The following is a 27233-nucleotide window of genomic DNA, read 5'->3' as shown; positions in this document are numbered from 1 at the left end:
GCATGTTAGGTGGAGCGGCCGTGCTAATTTGTCCCTTAGTATTCCTTAGTAGGTTAGGTGGATGGCCATGGTAAACGTGTGGGGTTACGGGGACAGAACAGAGGAGAGGGCCTGATTGGAATGCTTTTTGGTGCAGACTCAATGGCCTGAATTGCCTCTTTCTGCACTGTAGGAACTCTATGATTTTATTCTAGAACAGTCATTGGTATGGAGTTTCAGACTTCTTCTCAATGTGCTGACTATTAAAAGAGTTCTTCTGTTGGCTTTCAGCCCATAAATAAAACTTAGAACATAAGATGGAAGAAATTAAGTATGTAGTGTTGCACTTAAAACTTGGGCCTATGATCACACAAGACTGTTTAGATTTTGGATGACCGCTATAATTCGCTAATTGAGTCTTGAAGCTATCATCCAGTGAAACCTATCTTGTCAGCATTACAGCTTTTCATTATTTTCTCAGTTCTGAACTGGCATGGTGCAGAACTGGAGGGGTTGGTGAAAAATTTGTATCATTGCTACTACAGTCATAGAGGTTTACATCATGGAAACAGCCCGACTTGTCCATGATGCCCAATTTTTACCATTAAGCTAGTTCCCAATTATGCACATTTGGCTCATATTGCTCTATATCAATTTTATCCATGTAACTGTCTAAATGCTTTTTAAAAGACAAAATTGTACCCATCTCTACTATTACCTCTGACAGCTCATTCCAGACACACACAACCGCCTGTGTGAAAAAAATGCCTCTCTGGACCTTTTGTATTTCTCCCATCTCACCTTAAATCTATGCCCTCAAGTTTTAGACTCCACTACCATTGGGAAAAGATATTGTCTGCCTACCTAATCTATGCCCCTCGTTATTTTATAGACCTCTATAAGATCACCCCTAAGTCTCTTATGCTCCGAGGAAAAAAGCCCAAGTCTATCCGGCCTCACCTTTATAACTCAAACCATCAAGTCCCAATAGTATCATTACTACACTCTTTCTAGTTTAATAATATCCTTTCTGTAATAGGGTGACCAGAACTGTACATAGTATTCCAAGTGTGGTCTTACTAATGTCTTGTACAACTTCAACAAGACATCCCAACTCCTGTATTCAATGTTCTAACCAATGAAACCAACATGCTGAATGCCTTCTTCACTGCCCTGTCCACCTGTGACTCCACTTTCAATCAGCTATGAACCTGTACTCCTACATCTCTTTGTTCTATAACTCTCCCCTACGCCCTATCATTAATTAAGTCCTGCCCCAGTTCGATTTACCAAAATGCATCATCTCGCATTTATCTAAATTAAACTCCATCTGCCATTCATCTGCCCATTTGCCTGCTATTGTTTTCTAATAAGAGACCCATTCCAAAATTTTTGTTTTTGTTTACAACTCACACACCACATTCATCCCTCCTTACTTTAGCAATCTCTTACGGCCTTATGTCATTATACTCAACACAGCTCCAAGTTCTCAACGTTGTGAATGGTAAAACAAACTGTGACAAATCTCAGAAACTGTCCTATCGGGCAGTAGTGCTTGTATTGAACATTAGCTTGGATCATTACCAACTAATTTTCAAGAAATCCCTGAGATAAAGCTTAGGAATATTTCATGAATTGCTGCTACATTGAGATGTAATAACAACTTCCATTCATATAGCACCTTAAGTGTAAAGATCATCCCTGTGGAAAAAAGGATAAGCAGATAATTAAAGGAGGAAAGAGATATGGCCTGATCGCAAAATTTTGGAGAGAGAGTTCGAAGCCATTAGGACTTAAGAGGCTAAAATCTGCTGGGATGAATGGAGGGAAGGTTAATCAGTAAGAACAACAAAGTGAAAATAGAACATGCTAGAAATACACAGCAGGTCTAGCAACATCTGTGAAGAAAGAAATTGTGTTAACATTTCAGATTGATAATATTTTAGTTCTAATGAAAGGTCTTTGTACTGTTTCTATCTCCCTAGGTGCTGCCAGACCTGATGAGTATTTGTAATATTTTCTGACTTTATTTCAGAGTACAGTAGGCACATCTTAGAGGCTCAATTAATCTGTGAGGACCTATTTCCTAACCTTTCACAGAAATACAGAGTCAATCACCTTAAATGGATGCATGGAAGAAGAAAGTTAGGTTTGATGCCACACGATGCTGTCATTTTTCAACTTGCATTGGGAATATATATATAATTGTTTAAATGGAGAGGTCCATCCTGTTGGGCCCTGAGTTTCTTTTTTGCTTGTAAACACTTATGCAATTTTGGTTCTTGGGTTGACCTTCTGTAGAGCTAGTCACTCTTATGTTCCTTATTTAGAAGCTCGAGTGGGTTATTTTAGCTTGCACAAGTCTGCGGATGATATTTTGATAGACAAAAATCAGAAACATCTTCAGATACTGACATTCCTCTTGAATTTTCTTTGAACACTTGCTTCTTCCCCAACTCCACTTTATTTTCTTCTTTCCTTTGGTAAACATGCCAATATTTTGGGGTACATTGTTGTCTGCAGTCCATGTGTTCATCTGTCACACAGAGCTCTCTATCAGGATAACAAACAGAAGTATGAATGCTGACCAATTTGACCCAAATCTAACCCCAGGGTTTCATTAATCAATTGTCGCACACCAACAGAGCCCAGTTAGTTAGCAACTAAGAATCAAACTTGGGGTCTTCACATTTATATAATACAGCACCACTCCACAAAGAAGTTGAAGCATCTAGGGAGGCAGAGGCTGAGTGGTACTGTCACTGAACTAGTAACCCAGGGACCCAGAATAATGCTCTGGGGACCCAGTTCAAATCCCACCACTGCAGATGGTGAAATTTGAATTCAATAAAAAATGATTAAAAATTCAATATAATAATAATCATGAAACCATTGTGATTGTCATAAAAATTCTAAGGGTTCACTAAAGGCCCTTAGGGAATCTGCTGTCCTTACCTGGTCTGGCCTACAGTCCAGGTAAGGGTCCTGACGAAGGATCATCCAGACTCAAAACATTGGTTCTATTCTCTTTCCACAGTTGCTGTCAGACTTGCTGAGTTTCCCCAGCATTTTCAGTTTTTTTGTGGCCTACATGTGACTCCAGATCCATGGCAATGTGGTTGACTCTTAATTATCCTCAGGGATGGGCAATGAATGCTGTCCTAGCTAGCAACACCCACATCCCATGAATGAATAAAAAAAACTGGCCCTAATCCCGCATTACGTGGAAGATGCATTCATTCAAAAATTGAAGCTTACTATATAGGTAGGTGGTAATGCTGTTTGTGACACAAAGACAGATATTTAGCAGTGATTTGGAAAGCTACAGGTACCATTGCTTTTATCGAGTGAGTCACCTACGAGTATTTTGAACCTAGTTACATTCATATATTGTTTCAAGATAACTTGTTCCTACAGAAGAACTCTCTTAACATTCTAAATTACTAGCGTTTCACAATTTGGGATTATCATTGTGATTTCTTTTGCAGGAACGGAAGAATGCATACACCAAATCCCCAGTGAGTCATTTTGTTTATTCTATGGCAATGAATCATCTATTAAAATGAAAAAGGCCTTTTATATTCTAGGGTGCAACACCAACCTCAACTATTTAAGGATTGGTTCATGAAATAAATTATATAATTTTATTTTTCATATATAATGGGCAGTAACCAAATTATCTACTTCAATAATAGATTACAAAAATAAATACATTTACTTTCATTTAACAAGCCCATATGGATTAAACACTGACTTGAATTGGTGTGGCCTAGTGGCTTGTTAATGTGCTGTGAATCCCATAACAATGGTGCTTTGTGCGTGGGGAGGGGGAAGAAATGCAAATGAAAAATTCTTTCACATGGAAAGAGAATGAATATCAGATTCATCACTTGTTATTACAGAAGGATGGCACGGTAGCACACTGGTTAGCACTGCTGCTTCACAGCTCCAGGGACCTGGGTTCGATTCCCAGCTTGAGTCAGTCTGTGTGGAGTTTGCACATTCTCCTTGTGTCTGCGTGGGTTTCTTCCAGGTGCTCTGGTTTCCTCTCACAGTCCAAAGATGTGCAGGTTAGGTTGATTGGCCATGCTTAAATTGCCCCTTGAGATGTGTAAGTTAGAGGGATTAGTGAGTAAAATAAGTAGGGATATGGGCGTAGGGCCTGGGTGGGATTGTGGCTGATGCAGACTTGATGGGTCGAATGGCCTCTTTCTGTACTGTAGGGTTTCCATGATTTCTATGAGAAGGCATCAGCAAAGTCCTCTGAGTGAGTAAGCTCTTAGTTAGAGTTTAACACATATATGTGGAAAATGAATAAGTCAAAATAAGTAATAAAAATACTATTGCCAATCAGGTGTGCCATGGCTGTCATTAAATGGCACAGCTTTTAACGTGCCATTAAAAGGAGTGAAGTGCAAAGAAGAAATCACAAGTGAGAAACTCAGGTAAGTTTTGAAGGGTCTTTGCTGAAAACACAGCAAAAAAAAAGTTAGTTTTAACCATAATTTTAACCAAAAATTATATTCCATACAAGAGGAACAACCTACCACCTGGAATAGAAAAATTCTATTGATCCTCCAGCATATTCTCCAGAATCACAAAATACTGGATTATATTGTGTAAACTGCATAAGTATCTTAGCCGCAAGGAATCTCGGAAGAAGCTACCTGCAAACAATGTTAAAAGAAGTAACCAGATCAAAATACCAGTAGATGAGTCGCTCGGTAAGTGCAATATTACAGTAGATTTCTAAATAGCTACTAAATATGTCTTTATGTCACAGATATGAATCAGAACCAACAGCATTAATATTTGACTTCTTATTCAAGATATTTATGCTATTTATTCAGATCAAGATCAACAAATTCTACATCAGAGATCATTACTGATCCTGGGACTCTAATTATTATTTAATTAAATGAATTTAAATTTTCAGCTGAAGCGATGGCGCGGTAAGAACAATATTCAGATTTTCTTAGTTTTATTGGTTTATTATTAGATTATTTATTAGTTTTATTATTTTATCAGGATCAATTTTCCAACCAACAAAAGCATTCATTAACTGTGATGGTGAAAGAGAGGCTTAGGACACATTCCCATAAGATAATGGTTTGATTTATTCATCAGCTTCAGAAGCTGGATTTATGTTTATAGGTACAAGGGAGAACACTGTGGAGATTACTCTGTAGAATGAATTGTTCAAACCTTCAGAAATAGCTTGTGCTCATTGTACAGATTTGATCCATTCCATCAGTCTGGAACATCTAAGCAATTATACATCTTATTGGGTGGATTTCCATTTCTGTTATGGTCTTCAGACCAATATTTGGAAGAAATGGCAGCTGAGTGGCATATTTGAGATGGGTAAAGTTCACCTGCACAGCTATGAAAAGGAGAATCAACTTTTATTTACATTATTAAGTCATTCAGAGGTGGAAACAGCCAGCATTTATTGTCCATCCCTAATAGCCTTTGGCACAACCCCAAGTGAGCTACGTTGGTGTCAATCTGGAATCAAATAGGTCAAACTAGGTAAGGATGGCAGATTTCTTTCCCTCAAAGACATTGAATAATCAGATGGGTTGATAATCTGGTTATCCCATTACTGATACTAGTTTCATAATTATTATTTAACTGAGTTTAAATTCCTGGTGTATTTGAAGGTGGGGGGAGATGGAAAGGATGGCCTTCCAATGCATACCCATCTATCTCACATATTAAGTTGGGCAGGGAAGGAATAAGGCAGCCTGCCTACCTCAGGCCTATCCGGCAATGGCCACTTAAGGATCTCGTTCTACTTCTGTCACTATTTACAGCAGCAAAACAAGGCACGTAGCCCAGCAGCTTTCACCACGTGGGCTGCTGTTTGGCAGCAAGTAAGGATATCTCCTTTGAGAGGGTCACTAGATTCTCCCCCTCCCTACAAAAAAATCGTATGCCCTGTTGACTTCTTAAATCCAACTCCCCTACCCCTTTTCCTGGGATCTACCTGCCAAGCCCACCCAAAATCCCAGATTCACCTTTAAATCCATTAGTCTGCTTCCACAGGGACTGCCTTTTGTCTCAGTATCGTTCACAACTCGACCCTGGTGCTGCTGGCTAATCTGATTGGCCAGGAAATCTCTGCGGTGGGATTTCAACCCTGATGGGGTCAGAAGTCCCACTCTGAAATAAATAAGGTTAATGTTGCTTTGGAGAAGTGAGGTTTCAGGTGGGTGGGGGGAATGGGGCATCCTGTAAAACCCAGCCCTGTCTTTGGCTTAATAGGCAAGGTCTCTGGATTATAGTCAGCAACATAACTACCTGAATGACATATTCAGAAGTTGATGCACTGATGTCTGTGAAAGCCCAATGGTGCACAACTGCTGTAGAGATTGAAATATTAGCACCATGTCTGCTGGATAAGCTAAGAATGGGATAGGAAAGTTACTTCCTGCTGAATATGATCTCCAGTATTTTGAACAAGAAAAATACTTAGCAGACCTCCTTTTTAATGACTGAGGTTGCCTGGCTGGAAGATGCTATGAAAATAAGCTTGACTATGTCTTGCGTACTTCTACAATTGTATGCTGATGGTGGAGGGACTGAATGTTCAGAAGGTGTATGAGGTGTTGAGTGTTATCAGAGCTGCAATCATGCAGATAACATGAGAAGATTCCATCACACTCCTGGCTTGAGGCTTTTAGGTGGTGAATAGTCTTTGAAGATTCAGGAGGTGCATTATTTGCTGCTGAACTCCCAGCCTCTGACCTGCTCTTGTATATTTGTTTGGCTGCTCTAGTTAGTGGTTGGTCAATGATAACCCTTTGGATGTTGATGGGGGGTAATTCAGTGATGGTAATGCGCCTGAAGGTCAAAGGGAGATGATTAGATTGTTTCTCATTGCAGATACTTGTGTGTCATAATATTACTTAACACTTATGCTGAAATTAGAATGCTATTCAGGTCTTACTACATATAGGGACATATAGCTTCAGTAGCTGAGAACTGAACAATCGTCTGCAAACACATTCAATGCTGATGTTTTGGTGGAGATAAGGTCGTTCAGAATGAAATAGCTTAAGATGACTGGAACTAGGACACTGCTCAGTACTACAGCTAGGAGATTGTCAGGGCCAAAATTCTCTTGCTGTACCCAATATCTTCAGGTAATGTTATGGAGTAGGAATTTGGTCTCCATCACTACAGCCATCTTCCTTTGTGCCAAATATGACTTCAATCACTGAAGACTGAAAGTGAAAAGCAACATTTCCATTATCTTCAATCTTGCTAGGCCACACTCAGTCAAATGCTGCCTTGATGTCAAGGGCAGTTATTCTTATCTCACCTATTGAATTCATCACTTCTGTCCATGTTTGAACTAGGGTTGTAATGAGCTTAGGAGCTGGGTGGCCCGATCTAACCATTGATGAGTAGCTTATTGCCATTTAGAACCTGCACCAACAACAATCCCACACAGGCCCTATCCTGCAATCCCACATATTTACCCTGCTAATTCCCCTGACACTAAGGATCAATTTAGCATGGCCAATCGACCTAACCCACACAATTTTTACTTTTGGGGTGTGGGAGGAAACCCAGAGCACCCGGAGAAAACCCACGTTGACACGAGGAAAACATGCAAACTCCACACAGACAGTCACCCAAAGCCAGAATTGAACCCGGGTCCCTGGTACTGTAAGGCAGCAGTGCCAACCATTGTGCCACAGTGCTGCTAGCATCTTCTCTGGAAGTGACAACATCCATCACTTTGTTGATGATTGAGGGTAGACTGATGAGAGAATAATTGGCTGGATTTGATATATCCTCCTTCTTGTGGACAGGAAATAACCTGGGCAATATGCTACATGGCTGGCTGGATGCTAACGATGTAGCTGGACTAGAACTAGGCTGGGGCAGCTGCTAACTGTACAGCATAAATCTTCACTGCTATAGCTGGGATGTTGTCAAAGCCCATATCCTGTCCTGTACCCATGTCTTTCGTGATTTCTTGATCTCAAGTAAAATGAATTGAATTGGCTAAAACCTTTCACCCATGATCCTGTGAATATTAGGAGGAGGCTGGGATAGACTGTCTACTCAGCCCTTCTGGCTGTAAAGGCTTCAGCCTCACCTTTTGCACGGAGATGGTGGGCTCTGGCCCCACTAAAGATGGGGATGTTTGTGGAGCCTCTTCATTCTCGATCAGATGTTTAATTGTCTACCACTATTTATGCTTGGAAGTGGCAGGACTGCAGAGCTTTTATCTGATTCTTCAGTTGTCAGATCACCTGGCTTGATGCTTTTGGTAGGAAGAGGGATGTAGCAGGCCTTGAGATTACAGATTGCTGTTAAAATACAATTCTGATGGTACCCACAGCAGCCCAGCTTTGAGCTGCTCAATCTGCCTCTGTTCTATTTAGCACACTGGTGGTGCCACACAGCATGATGAAGGATGCCCTAACATCGCCTCCACAAGGACTGTGTGGTGGTCACTCCTCTCATTCTTTCATGGACTGATGCATCTGTGATAGGTTGATTGCTAAGGACAAAGTCAGGTAGGCTTTTCCCTTCATGGTTTTTTCACCATCTGTCACAGTCCCAGTCTAACAGGTATGTCCTTCAAGACTCAGCCAGTTCGGTCACTAATGGTTCTACTAAGCCATCCTTGGTGATTGAAATTTCCCCACCCAGAATATATTATGATCCATTGCTACGCTCAAGTACTTCCATTGAGTGGTGTTGAACATGGAGGAGCACTGATTCATCAGGTTTGGAATGGCAGTGGCTAGTAATCAGCAGGTACATATTTGATCCAGTGCCATGAAACTTTATGCAGTCCAGAATCAATATTAAGCACACTCAGGTCCACTCCCTTCTGACTGTAGGCTACTGGGATGCCACCTTTGGTGCGTCTGCCCTGATGGAGGAGTCAAGCACATTGATTGTAAGGTATGATTTGCTGAGTATGACTATGTCAAACTGTTGCTTGACTTAAAGAAATATAGAAACTACAAGTAGGAGTAGGCCTGCTCCACCATTCATTATGATCATGGCTGATCATCAAATTCCTGATCCCCCTTCCCCTCCCCCATAATCCCTTCATCCCTTTAGCTGCAAGAGTTACATCTAATGTAGAAACTTGCCTGTGGTCCAGCTCTCCCTAATTTGGCACAAGTCTCAAGAGATGATGGTGAGGTGGACTTTGCAGGAGTGACTGGACACTACATACCTTTGTTGTTTCCGATGGCTGGGTTGGTGCCGGGTAGTCAGTCTAGTTTTATTTTTATTTGCTTCATTGCCAGAGGAACTGTGGAAAACGCTGAACACTGCACACACATTATGAAACAGTCATAGCTCTGACCTCAAGTGCAATGAAGTCCACTAGAGGAGTTGAAGATAGCGGAAGGTAATTAAGAAAGCCTGCAGCACTACCTCCCAGTTTTTAATTGAGAACTTTTAATTGTCCAACTAAAACAAAATTATCTATTTATTTTGCACCATCATTCCAAGGCATTACAGGGAAAGAGTTGGGGAGTTGGACTAACTGATTTGATTTTGCAGAGAGCTAGAATTGACATGAGGGGACAAATGATGGCCTTCTGTACTGTAGCCAATCTATGATCCAGTGAGTTCAGAAACAACAATTGATGAAAATGAACCTTTTGCTGCTTGCATGAGCAAATCAAGACTGCTGCTGAGATTTAGAGATGTGGTTATCTAACAGGCAAGACTAACTGATGTAAATTATTGAACAAAGAAACAAAACTCTTTAAAAGTATAATGTGTCCCTTCCATATGAAGCATGAATGAAAAGACATTCTTTAGTTAAGAAATTAAATGATTCATGATTTTGAGGCAGAAATGTACTAATTCTGATTGTGGGATTTGCAAAACAAATGTAGGATTGATTTTGGCAATCATTTCTTAGAATTCTAACACTTGCAACTAGGTACCGGGAAAGTAAGCTCTGAACAAGATTACCGCATCCTGTTCCAATCTGCAATAAACCTCTAATTAGGCTACTAATAGAGAATTTGTTGCTTCCAATATATTTCATAGACTACAGTAATATCAATGTTTAGTCAACATGACAAGCTGTTCTATAAACAGCTCTTTTAGACCTCAAACTCTCAGTGATGATCCACAATTCCTTCTGAAGTCACAATGACATTTTTTTTTGAGATGCAACATCCAACCTTTCAGATTTTAATTTTAGTTTTTAATTCATGTTTTAATTCATATGGTAACAAAAAAAATCAAAACCTGAATAACCTATTGATTGACACCATACTCAGCTGAAATTCACGGTGACTAAAGGGACTCTGAGGCTATACTACTGTCGCTGCTTAACATCGTTCATCATTTTACTTCAACTGCTTAATAAAACAACAAGTTTGCAGATAACGTTGTTTAATTACAGTCTATTAGTGAGGTCTTTTACTGCAATATCACTGATTTCAACTTCTGACTTTCAAGCATATGCTCATTGTGTGTTAATTCTACCACTATGCAAATTTCAAATATATTTGGATTGATTTTCCAAATGTGGGCGAGGCTCCCTGCTGGTAACATGCATTTGTGAAATTGGTACCTTTGCATGTAATACCATGAGTCACTTAAATCCACACAGAAAACTAACACAATTACTGTGACTACTACTAATTATTTGATTTTTTTAAAGGCAATCCCCACCATTTCATAGTGGCCAGCGGCTTGTCTATAGAGTCATGCAATGTTAGAGCACAGAGCCCAATAACTCTATTGACAGGACTGAGTATTGCAAAATCCACATGCAGGCAAAGTATATTCACACTCAGGACACACTCCTTCATTTTGTGTGGCACTACTACCTAAATGGGATGGATTTAGAACAGATATAGAGCTCAAAACTGGACACGCACAAAGCACGATCATCCACCAGAAGCAGTAGAGATACACTGCACCACAATTTGCAACCTCAGTTTGGCTTATCCCTTGCTCTATCATTGCCATCAAGCTGGGGGATCAACCTTGGCACAATGAGGTGCGTTAAAGAACATGCCCAAAGTAGCACCAGGAGTGGCTAAAAAAAAGAGATGCCAACCTGGTGAAGCTAAAATACCAGGGCTACATGCAAGCTAAACAATAGAGGCAGCATGTGATAGGACTGCAAATTGACCCCACAACCAAAGGACCAGATCAAAGCACTGGAGTCCAGAAGCATTCAGTCATGAATGGTGGTGGACAAATAAACAAATAATGGTAGGACTAGACTCCATGAACACGTCCACCCTCAATGGTGGATACTAGCAACACGAGCTCAAAACACAAGATTGAAGCATTTGAAATCATCTTGAGCCACAAGTACCGCATGGATTTCTCTGTCTTCCTAAGTTTCCACTATCACAGAAATCTGTCTTCAGTCAAGTTGATTCACTCCATGTGATATCAAGAAATGGCTGACTGTATGGGGTAACAGGAAAGACTGTGGGCCCTGACAATACCCAGGTGCAGTGATGAAAACTTTGTATTCCAGAACAGCCATATCCGTGGACAAATTGTTCCAATGCAGTTACAGCGCAGGAATCTAGCTGACAAAGTGGGGAAATCACCCATTATATCCTGTCTCCAGCAAGTAAGATTATTTCAAATTACCTATCACTACCCTCAATTATTAGCAGAGTGATGGAAAGTGTCACTAACATTGCTATCAAGTGGCACTTACTCATCAATAACCCATTCAGTATGAATTCCTCCAAGACCTCTTGGCTTCAAACCTCATTACTGTCTTAGTCTTAACATGGAGCTGAATTCAGGGTTAAGATGGCTGTGATGATCCTTAATACTAAAACAGAATTTGACCAAATCTGGCATGTAGAAGTCCTAATAAACAAAATCAGTGGGAATCAGAGGAAATCCTTCACTGGCAGGAATTATGTCCTGTTGTGAGATGCTGGCGTTGGACTGGGGTAAACACAGTAAGAAGTCTCAAAACATCAGGTTAAAGACCAACAGGTTTGGACTTTAAACCTGTTGGATTTTAACCTGGTGTTGTGAGAATTCTTACTAAGGAATTATGTCCGCTACTCACAAAGGAATATGGCTGTGATTGCTGGGATCAATCATCTCAACCTTGTTCCTCAGGATTGTGCTTTCATCTTCAGCCTCCCCTCCATCATAAGGTCACAGTAGGGATGAATGCACATTTGAAGAGTTGCAAATATTGAAAGAGTCTATGCCTGCATACATCTAAGACCTAGTCAACATTCAGGTGTGTATAGGTGAGTTGCAAGTAACATTCATGTTACAGAAGTGCCAGACAATGACTTTTCCAAAAAGTGTCTAACCATCTGCCCTTGTTGTTTGATTACATTACCATCACGGAATTCCCCACCATCAACACCTGGAGTTCACCACTGACCAAATATTTTAACTGGAGCAGCCCCATAAATACTATGACTACAAGAGCAGGTCAGGAGGTTGGGAGATGAGGTCAGTAACACACCTCCTACTCCTCAAAGCCTTTTCACCATCTGCAGGACAGGAGCAGGAGTGTGATGGAATACCCCTCACATGCCAGGATGAGTGGAGCTTCAATAACACTCAAGAAATTCAACACCATCCTGGACAAAGTATTTCTTTGATTGGCACACCATACATCACTGGATCACAACTGTGGCCATGATTCAATCTACAGGAAACACTGCAGCAACTCACAAAGCCTTATTCAATACGACCTCCCAACCCTTCACCTCTAGCAGCTGGGAAGATAATGGCAGCATGGAAACACTTCCAACTCCAAGAACACACCATCCTAAATGTATTAGGAATGTATTACTAGTCTTTTAACATTGCTGGGTCAAAACTCTAGAGCTCTGTAACAATACAATGGGAACACCTTCACTCTACAAGATGTAGCGGTTCAAAAAGATGACACACCACCAACTTAAGGTCTGTTAATGTTGGCCGGTCAGCGATGCTTACATCCTATGAAAAGGACATCTGAAACTTGTGTTTTCTCTTCCACATGACCTTAGTCAAATTCCGCTTTACTGCTTCCTCTTGTTCCCTTTTAGTTTTTTTTCTCTCCCCCATACCTACTTAATTCTCTTTAAGAGTGGACTCTGTTTCAATGATGGCTTGTGGTAGACCTTCTGACCATCCTCACTGTAAGGAAAGCTTTTTCCTTACAGCTTTCAATAGGACCATTCCAAAAAAATTATAGAACGCAAGCAATTTATAATCACTCAGATAAGAAGAATTTGTGTGGCCAGACAAAGGATATGTGCAGACTTGGAAGGAGAACCAACAACTTTGCTGCTTTTCATGGAATTCAGGAAAAATGCATAGATTTACAAATGGAAAATCTTTGAATAAATTTGACAAGAATGATTTTAAACAAGAGATAATTGTCATTTATTTAAACATTAATCATATGGCACAACAGTTTCAGAAATAAATGTAGAGTCAATTTTATTCAAAACATGCTCATAATGTATGTGTAAAAAGCTTTCTTATATAAAAATTACGGATGTCATCTTTTTTTTAAAAAAAGATACCAAGAATGTATAGAAATCTTGGACAGCACTGAAGTTTGAAGTGACTTGGCCAGACATTGCTGTACTTACTTCATTCATTGTCAGCTGCCTATTTATAAACCGGTTGTGTTTGTCTGTTAGTTCTCCAATCCAGTGTACTTCAGTCACTTCAATAGATTGTTCAGATTTTGGTAAATGAGACCTATTGTTCCACTCTCCAGTAAGGGTACTCCACAGTGATCCCAACCATTCTCATTTCCGAGTCCGCTGGCTCCACAGATCACTCTTTAAAAAAAAACTACCATCAATCCTAACCCTCCCTCCCCAGCCCGCTTCTAATAAATTGCTTTCATCTCTTTATAGGTTTAATTGATGTTTTGATAGAAAAGTAGATGACAACAAAAACATGAACGAGTCCACATAATAACAGCGTTGAGCCCTTTCCTAATATCTTTGTTCTCTTAACTTCCTCCACCGAGAAGCCCGGGTCAAATTCCAAGACTATTCACATCGTTGTACACCAGATTCAAGGAATGATCTCACTCCAGACAGCTTCACAAATCCCAAAAAGCATTAATTATAACCATTTTGCTCCTGTTCTGCCACCCACAATATAGGCCATACAGTCGCAAACATAAAAGAGAGGTGACAGTGTCTCTTTCATTTATTGATTGTACTGAATGCCTGGAAGAGTTTGCTGAGGTTCACCTCAGAGTAGCTGCTAGAAGCCAGTGCGTCATCTGCAACTCCCTTGAGGCTCTTAAACACAAGACAGTAATCCTGGTCTTTACCAAAACGTTTCTTCACCAAGTCTAGAAAAAGGAGAGAGAGAAATTACATCGAGGAATAAATTTTAAAGTACTGTTTTCAGATTTCAAAATCTATTTCATTCCATATTTACTGAAGATCTCCCGATGCCCAACATCCAACTTTTAAAAAAGTTATCTACCATCAGATAGAAAAAAAATGTTGGTCCAATGCAAAGAAACACGCAACAATGAAATAAGATGTCTGGGAACATTCTGCATACATTATAACTAAATTATAAATTTCCACAGTTGTTGGTCAGATCCGTGACAGTACTGCATAGATTTCTGGTCACCTAACCACAGCAAGGATATTATTCTAGGTATCGGGAATTTTAGTTGGGCAAGGGAGTTAAGATGAACATTGGTAAAGATTCTTTTATTTTAGGAACCCGGAGACGTCAAAATTTATTTCATTATGGAGCGACTCAATTATTTCACAGATAATTGAGTCGCTTGAAGAAGGGTTCAAATGCTAGAAGACTGAATTTAATACTTAGCAAACTAGATGGGAAGAGGGAGATTTCTATTCCCTGAAATGGTAACAGTTGCCTAATGACCAGGAATGGCAAAAGAAGTAAACCATGCAAATGGATATAATGGATAATTGGGAAAGTTTCTGTTCACAGTAGGACTGAAAGCTTCACAAAGGGATTGCATGATATAGTAAGAAGTTGGCTAAAATGACCTTAATATGTGAAAAAAACATGGGTAGACTGGTTTGAGTCTAGTGCCCTTCCTCGTTCCCATCTACACTGAATTGAAATGGTTAAGATTATTTCAGATATATTTCCAAATTTATACTGCAAAGATTAGCCCACTTGGCATTTAAAATGCTTGCATTTTTTGTCAGAATATGAAAGTGTAAATTTTAATGATAAATGTGTGCATTGTGGAATTCCAATTACAGCACACCCACAATCTGAAACAGAAAAATGACAGGCCCAAATCTTCAACATTTCCTCTTGTAACACCACAAAAAGATTTCTTCTGCCTAAGTTCCTCCAAACTGCAGAAGTACAATTTCAACTCTGCAAAACACGATATATGACAGACTTGTGCCTAGTATAGCATTAATAGAACATTCTGTACCCTTTGCTTTATCAATTTATACAGATACTTAGTTCTATTGCAGTACAAACTGTGAAATTTGTAGGTCAAACAAAAAAATGATTTAATAGTTTTTTTCTTCAACACAGAAAACATTACAATGGACTCATCAAATCTCAGTAGGAGAACAAAGTTCATTTAAAGCTGGAGATAGAACAGAAATCATTTGAGAAAATACAAAATGAAACCAGGTGGAATGAGTTCCCCTACAGTGTTTACGTGCCCTTTTGATGGGATATTGACTTTTCCCACCAGGCTGGTTGGGTAACAGAGTATTGTTGAAGACAAGCTGTAGTTTTGCCTTGTGAGGTTATTTTAATCCAATAGACAATACATCAGACAATCATTTGTATTAGAGTGTTGGAAAGATCTTGGTGCCATTTATAGACACGTAGGATCTTGTATCAGAAATGGCTTATTACTGCAGTTTACAGGAGAAAAGTTAGTGTAGGATAAGCATGGTGGGGTGGGGGAGTGGGCAGGAAGGAATTCAAAAGATTCAAATTGAGAACATTTGAATGTACTTGACATTAAATACTTTAAGTCATTTAAATCAACAGAAAGTAGGATTTGTGGAAGAGTTCTGAACATTCTACCTGCCAATAATCCACTTTAAAAGTAAAACGGTAAAATCCCCAAAGTCATAACCAATGATCCAAGTCATGTCTCTTGTCTTGTACTGGAACTGTTGCATAATCTATTCGATTTAGATTGCTGTTTTCAAATTACTGAAACAAGTGACACATTGTAACCTACAGTATTAAACATGAATAAAAAATCGTGGCATTAAAAATTGCAAATTGCAAGAAAAAAGTCCAACTAGTGTTAAGTATTGTATTGAAGAATCAATTTGATGAAATATCTTGGTTATGACAGAGTTCTCCATAACCAGAGATTTGTAAGCAGTCATCCCTGGCACCTCAAATATCTTACTGAATATTCCTCACACGTAGTCGTTGTGAATTAATTAAAAACATTCTTTCTGGTATTTTTATTTACTGAGTGCTTTTTAAATTTATCTATTATAAAATACGTCCCAGACACTTATATTGTAAGTTTTACATTTTTACCAGACGTCATTTTGGCTAAAGGCTCAGGCATCAGAAGCGATGTGGATGTCAGCAAGACTAAATTAAATGGTATTAGGGCAAGGAAGACAGGTCAAACTCAAGCTGAGTCCAACAAAACTGTAAGTCTATAATGAATACCAAACTGCATAACAATGAAGGGGGCATTTGCCAGGCACACTACCAATCCTCATTGTGACTATTAATGGGATACATCAGCTTCAGTTCAATATAATCGGGAACCAGGCCACGATAGAAATAAAGTAGACGATAAATTGAACTTTCTCAGAATCGCTGTTGCTGCAAGCCTCAGTGTGATTATGAAGGCAGGTTTGGCTGGTCAATCATTGATAGTGCCTGGCACTGCAGACCAGCCTGTTCAGGTGTCTATTTACAATCAAAGCCTACAATCAACGGTCATCTGGTTTTGAGATTCCAATTTCAAATATGCTGTGCTGCAGGCACTTCAAATCCAATGACCCTGCTTCATCTCCTCTTTCACCACCCATCCTCTTGCAGGACAGAAAATGGCACTGCCATATGTGATATCAAATGACAAAGAACATATGGTACCTCAGCTTGGGTAATTACAATTGACTTCAGTGCTCCAAAGCTAAAGAAGTGAAAAAAAAACAACTACTGCTTATACTCTTATCTTGCCTTCAGAGAGGAGGGGGCAAAAAACTTAATGATTGGTCCAGTTCTAACTACTTCTATCTCCGTAACATTACACGTCTCCATACAGCTCACCTACTGCAGAAACCCTCATCTGCACTTTTGTTACCTTCAGACTTGATTATTTCAATGCTTGCCTGGCAGGTCTCCCACCTTCTATAACATGAGCTCATCCAAAACTCTGCTGCCCATAATCCAATTTGCACCAACTTCAGTTCAGTCATTGTCCTGTGATAGACGACCTATAATGGCCCCTCCTTTTTTTTTATTTGTTCATAGGACATGGGCATTTATTGCCCATCCCTAGTTGCCCTAGGGCAGCTGAGAATCAAATTGCTGTGGGTCTGGAGTCACATGTAGGTCAGACCAGGTAAGGACTGCAGATTTCCTTTCTTAAAGGGCATTAGAGAACCAGGTGGACTTTTCTGATAATTGACAATGGTTTCATAAACATCCTCAGACTTTTAATTCCAGATTTTTTTAATCAAATTCAAATTTTATCATTTGCCATGGTGGGATTTGAACCTGGGTCCCCAGAGCATTACCCTGGGTGTTTGGATTGCTAGTCCAGTGACAATATCACTGCGCCATTCCCTGAATTTAAAACTCTCTTCTCTGTTTCCAGATGTTTCCTTTGCTTCACCCTTCACAACCTTGTAACACTTCGAGATGTCTACGCTCTGCCAAATATGACCTCTTTGATTGTGCTGTGTCTTCAGCTGCCTAGGGCTGAGGCTCCGGAATTTCCACCTTAAATCTCCCCCTCATTCCATCTTTAAGTCAATCATTAAAGTTACTTCATTGATCAAGCTTTCCATCATATGGCCTAATATTGCCATATTTGTTTGTTGTCAAATTTTGTTTGATTTGCTCCAATGAAGTACCTTGGATTATTTTTTCCTACACTGAAGATACTATATAAATGCAAGTAGCTGTGAAGAAGTGCTTTTATTGAATCTTTTTGGAGCATCAAATATTTTGCTGCATTAATAGAAAGGAACAATTGGAAAAGATTTGAATAGTTCTGGCAAACAGACAACAGACAAGATTGGTTAATGGCTTCCTTCTGTGTTGCAAACCTCCTTTATTTAATGGCTCATCCTCTAACTTTATAGCATTAGGGACTTTGGACTTTCAGATGAGACTGAAGCTTAGGCTCTCAGGGAATGCCAAATCACTGATCGTATTATTTGAAAGAGTAGCCGAGTTCTCTCTGATGCCCTCAGCCAATACTTATTCTTGAACCAAAATCACTAAAAAAAATTCCAGTCATCATCACACTGCTGTCCGTACAGCTTTGCTGAGCGCAAATTGGCTGCCACATTTTTTTTTACAATAGCGACGACACTTTAAAGAATGTGCTCCATTGGCGGTACAACACTTTGGGATGTCTGAAATTGTTAAACATGTTATCTAAATGGCCATTCTTTAGATTAATTTCCTCAATATAAACATGCCAATCATTCTTCCGCTTTCCTGCATCATAGTTATACAGTTTCACTGGAATATTCACAATCACACACAAAAGTGAATTGCTTCTGAGGTTGCTTTGATTTATACGGGCATCAACAAAATCTACTCTGAGTGAGCTGGGATTCATTCGCATGGCAATGTCAGGATGTCACAATCCATGTGCAAAATTTACAGTTAACCGTCCATCAAGGAAATAGCAAACGAGTAATGATTTCAGCTCTGATTAACCTTCTTTTATCCTGAACCCTGCTCGTCCAAAGGGCAGCCTTTGGATCCTGAGGTGTCAAATACCACATTCACATTAAAGTCTGGGGTTGCACTTTGGGTCTCAGACTATAGTCGCAAAGTATTTTATTTTGGGACAACAAATGTTGACTGGTCGTTGACTATTTATGTACCATCTTCAGCAACAAGGCAAACCAAGAGCTCCTTTACCGTGATGCTAAAAATAGACAGTTTAGTTTAATGGACTGGGCAGATAGGTGGCAGTTACAGATCAATGCAGAGTAATGCAGAGTAAAATTCCTAAATATGGAGGAATAGAAATCTATGGAGATGGTGATCTTTAAATGCAGGTAGAAAACGCAGCGGGATGCAGAAACAAAAGATCATTAAAATCAACATTTGAAATTCCAGATTTCATCTTCAGGTACATTGAGTTTGTACAAATCATGGGTTAAAACCACATCTGGGCAGGCTGATGTAGTCTTATTGCTGGAAATATGTTAGAATTTTGGGTAGGGTGTTAAAAATGAAACAGGGGATCAGATTATTAATAAAGTTCAATGTCTTTTTGCCAAGGCAGAAGTTAAAGTGGAAATCTAAGTTTTTTTTTAAATTACAAAAGGTTTTCGGAAGATAAATGACAAGACTGTTTGCACTGGTTGTTCAATTGGTAGTAGGAGGACACAGATGGAGAATTAACGGTAAAAGAACAAAAAGTGAAAGACTTTGGAGACTAGAGTTTATGCTTTACCACAAGTGAATACTGACGTACAGACTACAACACAATTTAAAAAGGATTGGATGCATTGTTAGGGCAGCATGGAGGCAGAGTGGTTAGCACTGCTGCCTCACAGTACCAGACATCTGGATTTGATTCCTTGGGTCACTGTCTGTATGCAGTTTGAACATTCTTCCTGTGTCTGCGTGGGTTTCCTCCAGGTGCTCTGGTTTGCTCCCACAGTTCAAAGATGTGCAGGTTAGATGGATTGGCCACGCTAAATTGTCCCTTAGTGTCAGGAGAATTGTCAGGTAAATAGATGGGGTTACGAGGATAAGGCCTGGATGGGATTGTTGTTGGTGCAGGCTTGATGGGCCGAATGGCCTCCTTCTGCACTGTAGGGATTCTATGATTCCATGATTATTTGAAAAGGAGTATTAAAGTAAAACGGACCAGGAAGTAAGACTGGAAGATAGTTCCAGTTCCCAGAAACAGGACAGCAGCAATGGGTATCTTCTGCACATTCTACCACCTGCGTTGATTTGGAAAAGGAATTAAACCGATAATATCCTGTAGGTGGTGCTATTGCGGCCAACAGCATGGGCTTATTGGCTCAAGAGCCAACAGTGATTGTATATTCTAGCTCATGGTATTGTATTATTGGACTTTTCAGATCAATTCTTTAAGAAAGAAAATCAAAACACTTTTTATTTGGCCTGTAAGCTATAATTTTCCACTTGTTCATCAGCAAGTATTACAATCATATAAAATTGTAAGCACATCAGTATACCAGTGTCCCAGGAAAGTGATTCCAGTGTTGCTGCCATGAAAGATTTTTTTTAGCTTGAGCTACCAGTCAATAGAAATGAATATCTACCACATGGTAGATTCTAGTCACTGAACATCACAACTGCAGCCTGCATGCAATTATTAAATTGTGCATCAGTTACTCTGGATTTATTGCATAGCTGTCTCCTCCTGATAATCTTAATGATCTTGTACAAAGAAAAAAGATCACTGCAGGTAATGGAATGAACGTTTCAATCACTACTCAAGTAATATTCGTACTGAGTTAGCAGGATAAAGAAAATGCAAAACGTTAAGTGCATATTTTGCAAAGCAACTTGAACTTTCTAAAATTGTTCTTCCATCTACCGTAAACAGATGTCAGTTAATAACTTCTCTACCAAAATGCTGCTGAACACTGAGTACAGAACTGGAAACCCTGTTTGTACGATCATCTACTTGTCAATATCAGGATAAAATATGCACAAAATTGAAGTGAATGAAGCATAGCCTACCTTCCTTCCAATAATACAATGAAAGCCTGTCTCATCTCTAGAAAGCTTTCCAAAATTATCTAATTGCTGAGCCACATACTTATTCCTGAGAATTAATAAATTAAAGAGAGGAAAAAAAAGAGGCCAATGATTCAAGTACTTTTGGATTGTCAAGATCACTGAGGTGCTACCATTTTGACAATCAGATTCCGACAGACACTCTTAACATGAAGATCTGAATTTTATTGCTGAGGGAACTGCATTCTTTACTTTGGTAAACTGCTTCCATTTCCACCCATGTTGAAATGCACCGCCATCAGCAAGATCTCTGAAAGGGTAAGGCAGCCAAATGAACCCAGTCTTTTATTGATTTACTCGTGCTTAGCTACTGGCTACTGCAAAATTACCCCATTACCCCATGTATGTCTCACAATAAACAGTACCGACTGCAATTCAAAAATAAGCCAATCATTGTGAAATGCTTCAGGAAGTCCTGAAGAAGTGAAAGGTGCAATGATAAATGCAAGTTCTTTCGATCTGTGGTCTGTTGCAATGACTTGTGTGGATTTGCAACCTGCTGATAATAGATGGTAACCTAATTCAACTGCAGAGGATATTGTGTTGGATACTGAAATTATTAAGGCTGCTTATGAAGTGTGTTCAAATTCTGTTACATTAGATAAACAGAGGAGGCCATTCAGCCCCGATAGCCTGTTGAACCATTCAATTAGATTATTTGTTTATCTGTAACAACTCAAGTACAATGGACTAAAATATTTAACATTTAATTTAATTCAGATAATAACTTAAATAATGTTCATGTTAAGCTAATATAAAATGACAAACCTTCATTTCTGTAATCTACATGCATCTGTATCGATTTGAGTGCACAAGCAAGGCTGTCACTTACAGTACAGTAGTGCTGGTTAACTTCTTTGTTTATTTGTATCTCAGCTCATCTACTTGCCTTGGTTCTGTAACCATCAATATCTTTGCCTAACCAAACACTGTCACAGTTTTTGAAATTTTGAATTGAACGCACCCCAACATGTGTTCCAGATGTTCACCTTCTTCCAAGGAATGAAGTGCAATTGCCATTACCCTTGAACAATCCAGCTGTCATTTTAATGGTTATCCACCCTAGTTCTGAACTTCTCAACATCAGCCCCATCAATTCCTTTAGTCTACAACACCTTAATGAGATTGCCCCAAAATTTTTGATATCCAAGTGACTACAAACCAATGCAATAGATGATTGATCAAAGGTTAAATTTGGACCACATCTATCGTCACCATTGTCCGTTGAATAATATCTTTGGAAATATCCGTTCCACACAACACGCAACAGAACTATTTTCCTTGGAGCCAACAAAAGTTACAATGAATAACTTTGTTCATGTTCACAACCAATAGGTTCAAGCCGTAACCATAGCAATTGTGTCCATTTAATAGAATCACAAATAAAGCATACTTGCACTACAAAGCTATCATGGTGCAATCAACACCTAAAACCCAGGCTTTCAGTATCTTCTTGCTTGTCATGACACTACTTGAAAGCATTTAAACTCAAGAACTATTGAACTAAAATTCAGTGCAGTGTATTTAAGATCTTTCATGATTAACTCTTACAAGCCAACACATTGGTCTACATTTTGCAGTCAATGGCAAACAAATGGTGCTTTCCTTTAGAAGAAGGGTCAGCTGTTCTGGACTAAGGTGAGGAGGAATTCCTTCACTCAAAGGATTGTGGATCTCCACGTGAGAGAACTACGCACGGTCAGTTGCTCAGCATATTGAAACCAGAGAGTGATGGTTTTTTTGGGGTCTGAAGGGAATTGAGGGATGAGGGAACAGTGCAGAAAGATGGGGTTGAGAGAGATCAGCCATGATCTTGTTGAATCTCACGGCAGACTTGAAGGGTCAAATGGCCTACTCCAGCTCCTACTTCTCTTTTAATTAGGGAGCTATACAAGTGTCAGGGCATCTGGGGTCGGTGTGAACAGGCCAAGTAACAGTGTGCTTCTTCAGCCAATCGGATTGAAAAATCCTTACTGAGGCATGCAAAGTCAAAATCAAAAAATGTAAGTTAAAATCTTTAATTCCAGTGTAAAATCATGCACGAAAAGCAAAACAAAGAGAGGGAAAGATAGATTCCAGGAATACATTAATAAGCTTACAGAATGGATGTAAACTAGGCAAATGAATTTGAACAAAGATAAATATCTACTTTCCTATTGCTCCCAGACAATGCATGGTACAAATAGGAATGAAAGGGTTTCTCACTAATGTTCGTGGCAATATAACTACTGATCTAATATGTTACAGCTGTGACACAACACAGTAACTTGTTTGACAAATGCATTAAAACACAGTTTAATTGCTTTTTCGCTTTGATTTCGGGGAGTTTTGCCACATTAAAGGAAGGAAGTATAGACTTTGGAGAGGGTGCAGAAGAAGTTAACTGGGATGCTACCTGGATTAGAGGATATGAGCTATAAGGAGAGGCTGGACAATCTAGAGTTGTTGTTTCTGGAATGGCAGAGGCTTGATTTGATTTGTGGTCACATATTAGTATACAGTGGAAAGTATTGTTTCTTGCACACTATACAGACAAAGCATACTGTTCATAGAGAAGGAAAGGAGAGCGTGCAGAGAAGGACCAACCTAATATGAGGTAGATCCATTCAAAAGTCTGATGGCAGCAGAGAAGAAGCTGTTCTTAAGTCAGTTGGTATGTGACCTCAGACTTTTGTGTCTTTTTCCTGACAGGAGAAGGTGGGAGAGAGTATGTCCGGGTGCTTGGGGTCCTTGATTCTGCTGGCTGTTTTTCTAAGGCAGCTGGAAGTGTAGATAGTGACAATGGCTAAGAGGCTGGTTTGAGTGATGAACTGGGCTTCGTTCACGACCCTTTGTAGTTTACTGTGGTCTTGGACAGAGCAGGAGTCATACCAAGCTGTGGCAAAACCAGAAAGAATACTTTCTGTGGTGCACCTGTAAAAGTTAGTGAGAGTCATAGCTGACATGCCAAATTTCCTTACTCTCCTGAGAAAGTAGAGGTGTGGGTGGGCTTTCTTAACTATAGCATCGGCATGGAGGAATAAGGACAAGTTGATGGTGATCTGGACATGTAAAAACTTGAAGCTTTTGACCATTTCTACTTCATCCCTGTTGACAGGGGCACGTCATCCACTTGCTTCCTTAAGTCGATGACTATCTCCTTCATTTTGTTGACATTGAGGGAGAGATTATTGTCATCACACAAGTTCATCAGATTCTCTATCACATTCCTGTGCTCCATCTCGTCATTCTTTGAAATCCAACCCTCTATGGTAATATCATCAGCAAACCTGGCAATCGAGTTGGAGGGGAATTTGGCCACACACTCATAGGTGTATGAAGAAAATAGCAAGGGGTTGAAAACAGAGCTTGTGGGGCACCGGTGTTGAAGATGATCGAGAAGGAGGTGTTGCTGCTTATCCTTACTGATTGCGGTCTGTGAGTTAGGAAGTCTAGGATTCAGTCGCAAATGAGCCGAGCCCAGGCCTTGGGAGTTTGGAGATGAGTTTCGCTGGAATAATGGTGCTGAAGGCTGAGCTGTAGTCAATAAATAGGAGTCTGACATAGGCGCCTTTGTTATCTCGGTGTTCCAGGGCTGAGTGAAAGGCTGGGGAAATTGCGCGTTGCTGTGGACCTGCTGCTGTGGTAGGCGAACTGTAGTGGATCCAGGCAATCTGGAAAGCTGGAACTCTTTCATGCCATTACTGACCTTTTGAAGCACTTCATAATGTTGGATGTCAGAGCCATCGGATGATGGTCATTACGGCACACTGCCTGGCTTTTCTTTGGTACAGGGATGATGGTCGACTCCTTGAAGCAGATAGGGACCTCAGATTGGTGTGAAGAAATGTCTGCAAATACCCCTGACAGCTGATCCGCACAGGACCTGAGTGCTCACCTGGGTACCCCATCTGGGCCAGTCGCTTTCCGTGGTTGACATTCGAGAAGCTGCTCTGACATCTGCAATGGTGACCTCGGCTATAGGTTCGTCCGAGGCTTCTGGGGTGGAGGGCATGCTCTCGCTGACCTCTTGCTCAAAACAAGAATAGAATTAGCTCATCAGTGAGGGATGCATTTTACATGCCTTCATCTAGTAGACTGTTGTCGCCTCTTGTAACCATCTGGTCTGAGGGGAGTCCTGATAGATGTCTATAAAATTATGACAGGCATAGATAGATCGGGTTGACAGGAGGAATCTTCTTCCAAGAGTTAAAATGTCTAATACTAGGGGGCATGCACTTAAGGGGAACAGGGATAAGAAAGGAGATGTGAGGGGCATGTTTTCTTTTACAGAGAGTGGGAGGTGTTTGGAATGTGCTGCCAGGGGTGGTGGTGTAGGCAGATATGATAGAGGTGTTTAAGGAGCTTTTTAGATAAACACATGAATATGCAAGGAATAATGGGATATTGAGTAAGGGAAGGCAGAAGAGATTAGTTTAGTTTGGTGTCATGTTCGGCACAACATCATGGGCCGAAGGGCCTGTTCCTGTGCTGTCTTGTTCTATGTACAATCTTCTCCTCTTCAGCAATCCCATTGTGCTGACGGATTATAAACCTAGTCCAATGCATACTTTTCTGAGTGCAGTTGGGATTTAAAAAAATAATATGGCCTGCCTGCCAGCTGGCTGTACATGCCACTGTAATGGCTTTGAACAATTACTTTGTGAAAAAGAAACACACGGCGATACCAGTCAAGCAGATATGACAGGAAGGTGATCTGCGGCACAGTGATCTGATGGAAACCTTGTAAACTGTAATCCAAACTCCAGGTTACTCAGTATGGTGACAGCATCGCAGTACTGCAGAAAATATATAGCTACTGTAACACATTGAAATCCTGACCCAAGGTCCATCACCAAGGGTAAAACACCGCAGTTCCAATTTTGGCACAGTCCAAACCTCCAAAAGATCTACTAAAATCCAATTCTCCTGACAATGCAGGGGTAACAGTACACTGCAGCTATGTGACCTCGAGGTCACCCTGCATAACATTTATCAGTCAAGCTATCTGCCAAGGATTTTGTCTCTATGAAATGAGACTTCAACACTCCACACTGATAGCCATCGACAGAATTCAAGTCGGGTTCACTGAACATTTTAAACCTGTAAGTCTGCAGCCCCTATTCCAATTGACCCACCTGCCAAATATCTTTATGCAGGTCCGACTGATATTTAAACAGCAGGAACACAAAACCTTTAGAGTGTTCTCGGAAATACGCTTCATGAAAACTCAGTTGGATCATTATTTGAGAGACTGGGATATTTATAATTTCTGATGTGAAAAGTCAAACATTTTTGGAACGGTGGAAAATATAGAAAGTGACTTCTTGTTAAGCTGTTGCTTTCTCAGAGCTCAACACCATTATTTTCAGTTAATATCGACAGAGGGAATGGTTACTGAAAATACTTTACGCTGAACAAAGAACCCGAAAATGCTAACCGACATCCAAAAGATCACAACAAATCAACTAACTGGGTCATTCCATCAGCAGGACATGTCAGATAAGGTTAAAGCAGTGCATTTTAACAAGCATTTATGCAGTGTGCATAGGCTGGGCTTATAAAAGGAAAGTTACCACTGGGATATTAAGGAAGGCTTGGAATCAGCAAAACTAGACTTCAACTAGGAACCAAATTCTTCAGGAAATGGTGGATAATTCGTAACAGAGAGTAAACATGCATGTTTAAGTTGGATTCAAATGCACTTGTAAACAGTCAGTAAAGTTACTGATACGTGTCAAAAGATGATACTGGCCTCTGAAGTTAATTGCATGTTAAGCATTTTTTGTTTTCTGTGAAAGAAACAGGAACCAATTCCTTGAAGAGAATAAATTCTTTGGATGTACTTCATTCAAGAAAACCCATCAAAATCGTAACATGTTTAAAAAGTTCCCCTCCAAGTCACTTCCCATCCTGACTTGAAAACATCGCTGTTCCATCGCAGTTGCCGGGCCAAAATCCCTCCCTAATGGCATTGTGGGTCAACCCACAGTGTTTCAAGAAGGCAGCTCACTACCATCTTCCCAAGGGCAACTAGAGGTAGGCAATAAATGCTGGCCAGCTAGCAATGCCCATGTCTCACAAATTAATAGAAAAGAAGTACAATTGCAGAACCCCAGGTCCATTTCACCTGTATCTAGGTTTTTTATTACTGAAGCAAGACTCCCTCAATACCCATCAAATGGATAACATGGAAGGATTGCACTGATTTTGTCTTTCATAAGCAGCACTGCCAACAATTACATTATAGTTCTGATGGCACAAATGAAGTTAGCCTGAAATCTATAAGAGCTATAACAGGCATCAGGGACTTGATGAAATTAATTACATTTATATTCATTCTC

At 39.9% G+C, this 27233-nt stretch overlaps 1 protein-coding gene across 1 annotated transcript in view; it reads right to left on the bottom strand.

The window, feature by feature from the left end:
- Window positions 1–13365: 13365 nt before the first annotated feature.
- Window positions 13366–27233, bottom strand: part of pola1 (polymerase (DNA directed), alpha 1) — a 277825-nt gene continuing 263957 nt past the window's right edge. Inside the window, exon 37 of the mRNA XM_080203919.1 lies at window positions 13366–14290. Within this exon, the coding sequence (XP_080060045.1) occupies window positions 14139–14290 (152 nt within the window). The 3' untranslated portion in view covers window positions 13366–14138. The remainder of the gene's footprint in view (window positions 14291–27233) is intronic.

Source organism: Carcharhinus amblyrhynchos, chromosome 15 (genome assembly GCF_965287045.1).
Source record: "Carcharhinus amblyrhynchos chromosome 15, sCarAmb.v2.hapA, whole genome shotgun sequence".
In the NCBI taxonomy this organism is placed as follows: Eukaryota; Metazoa; Chordata; class Chondrichthyes; order Carcharhiniformes; family Carcharhinidae; genus Carcharhinus; species Carcharhinus amblyrhynchos.
This window is presented reverse-complemented; position numbering and strand designations above follow the sequence as displayed.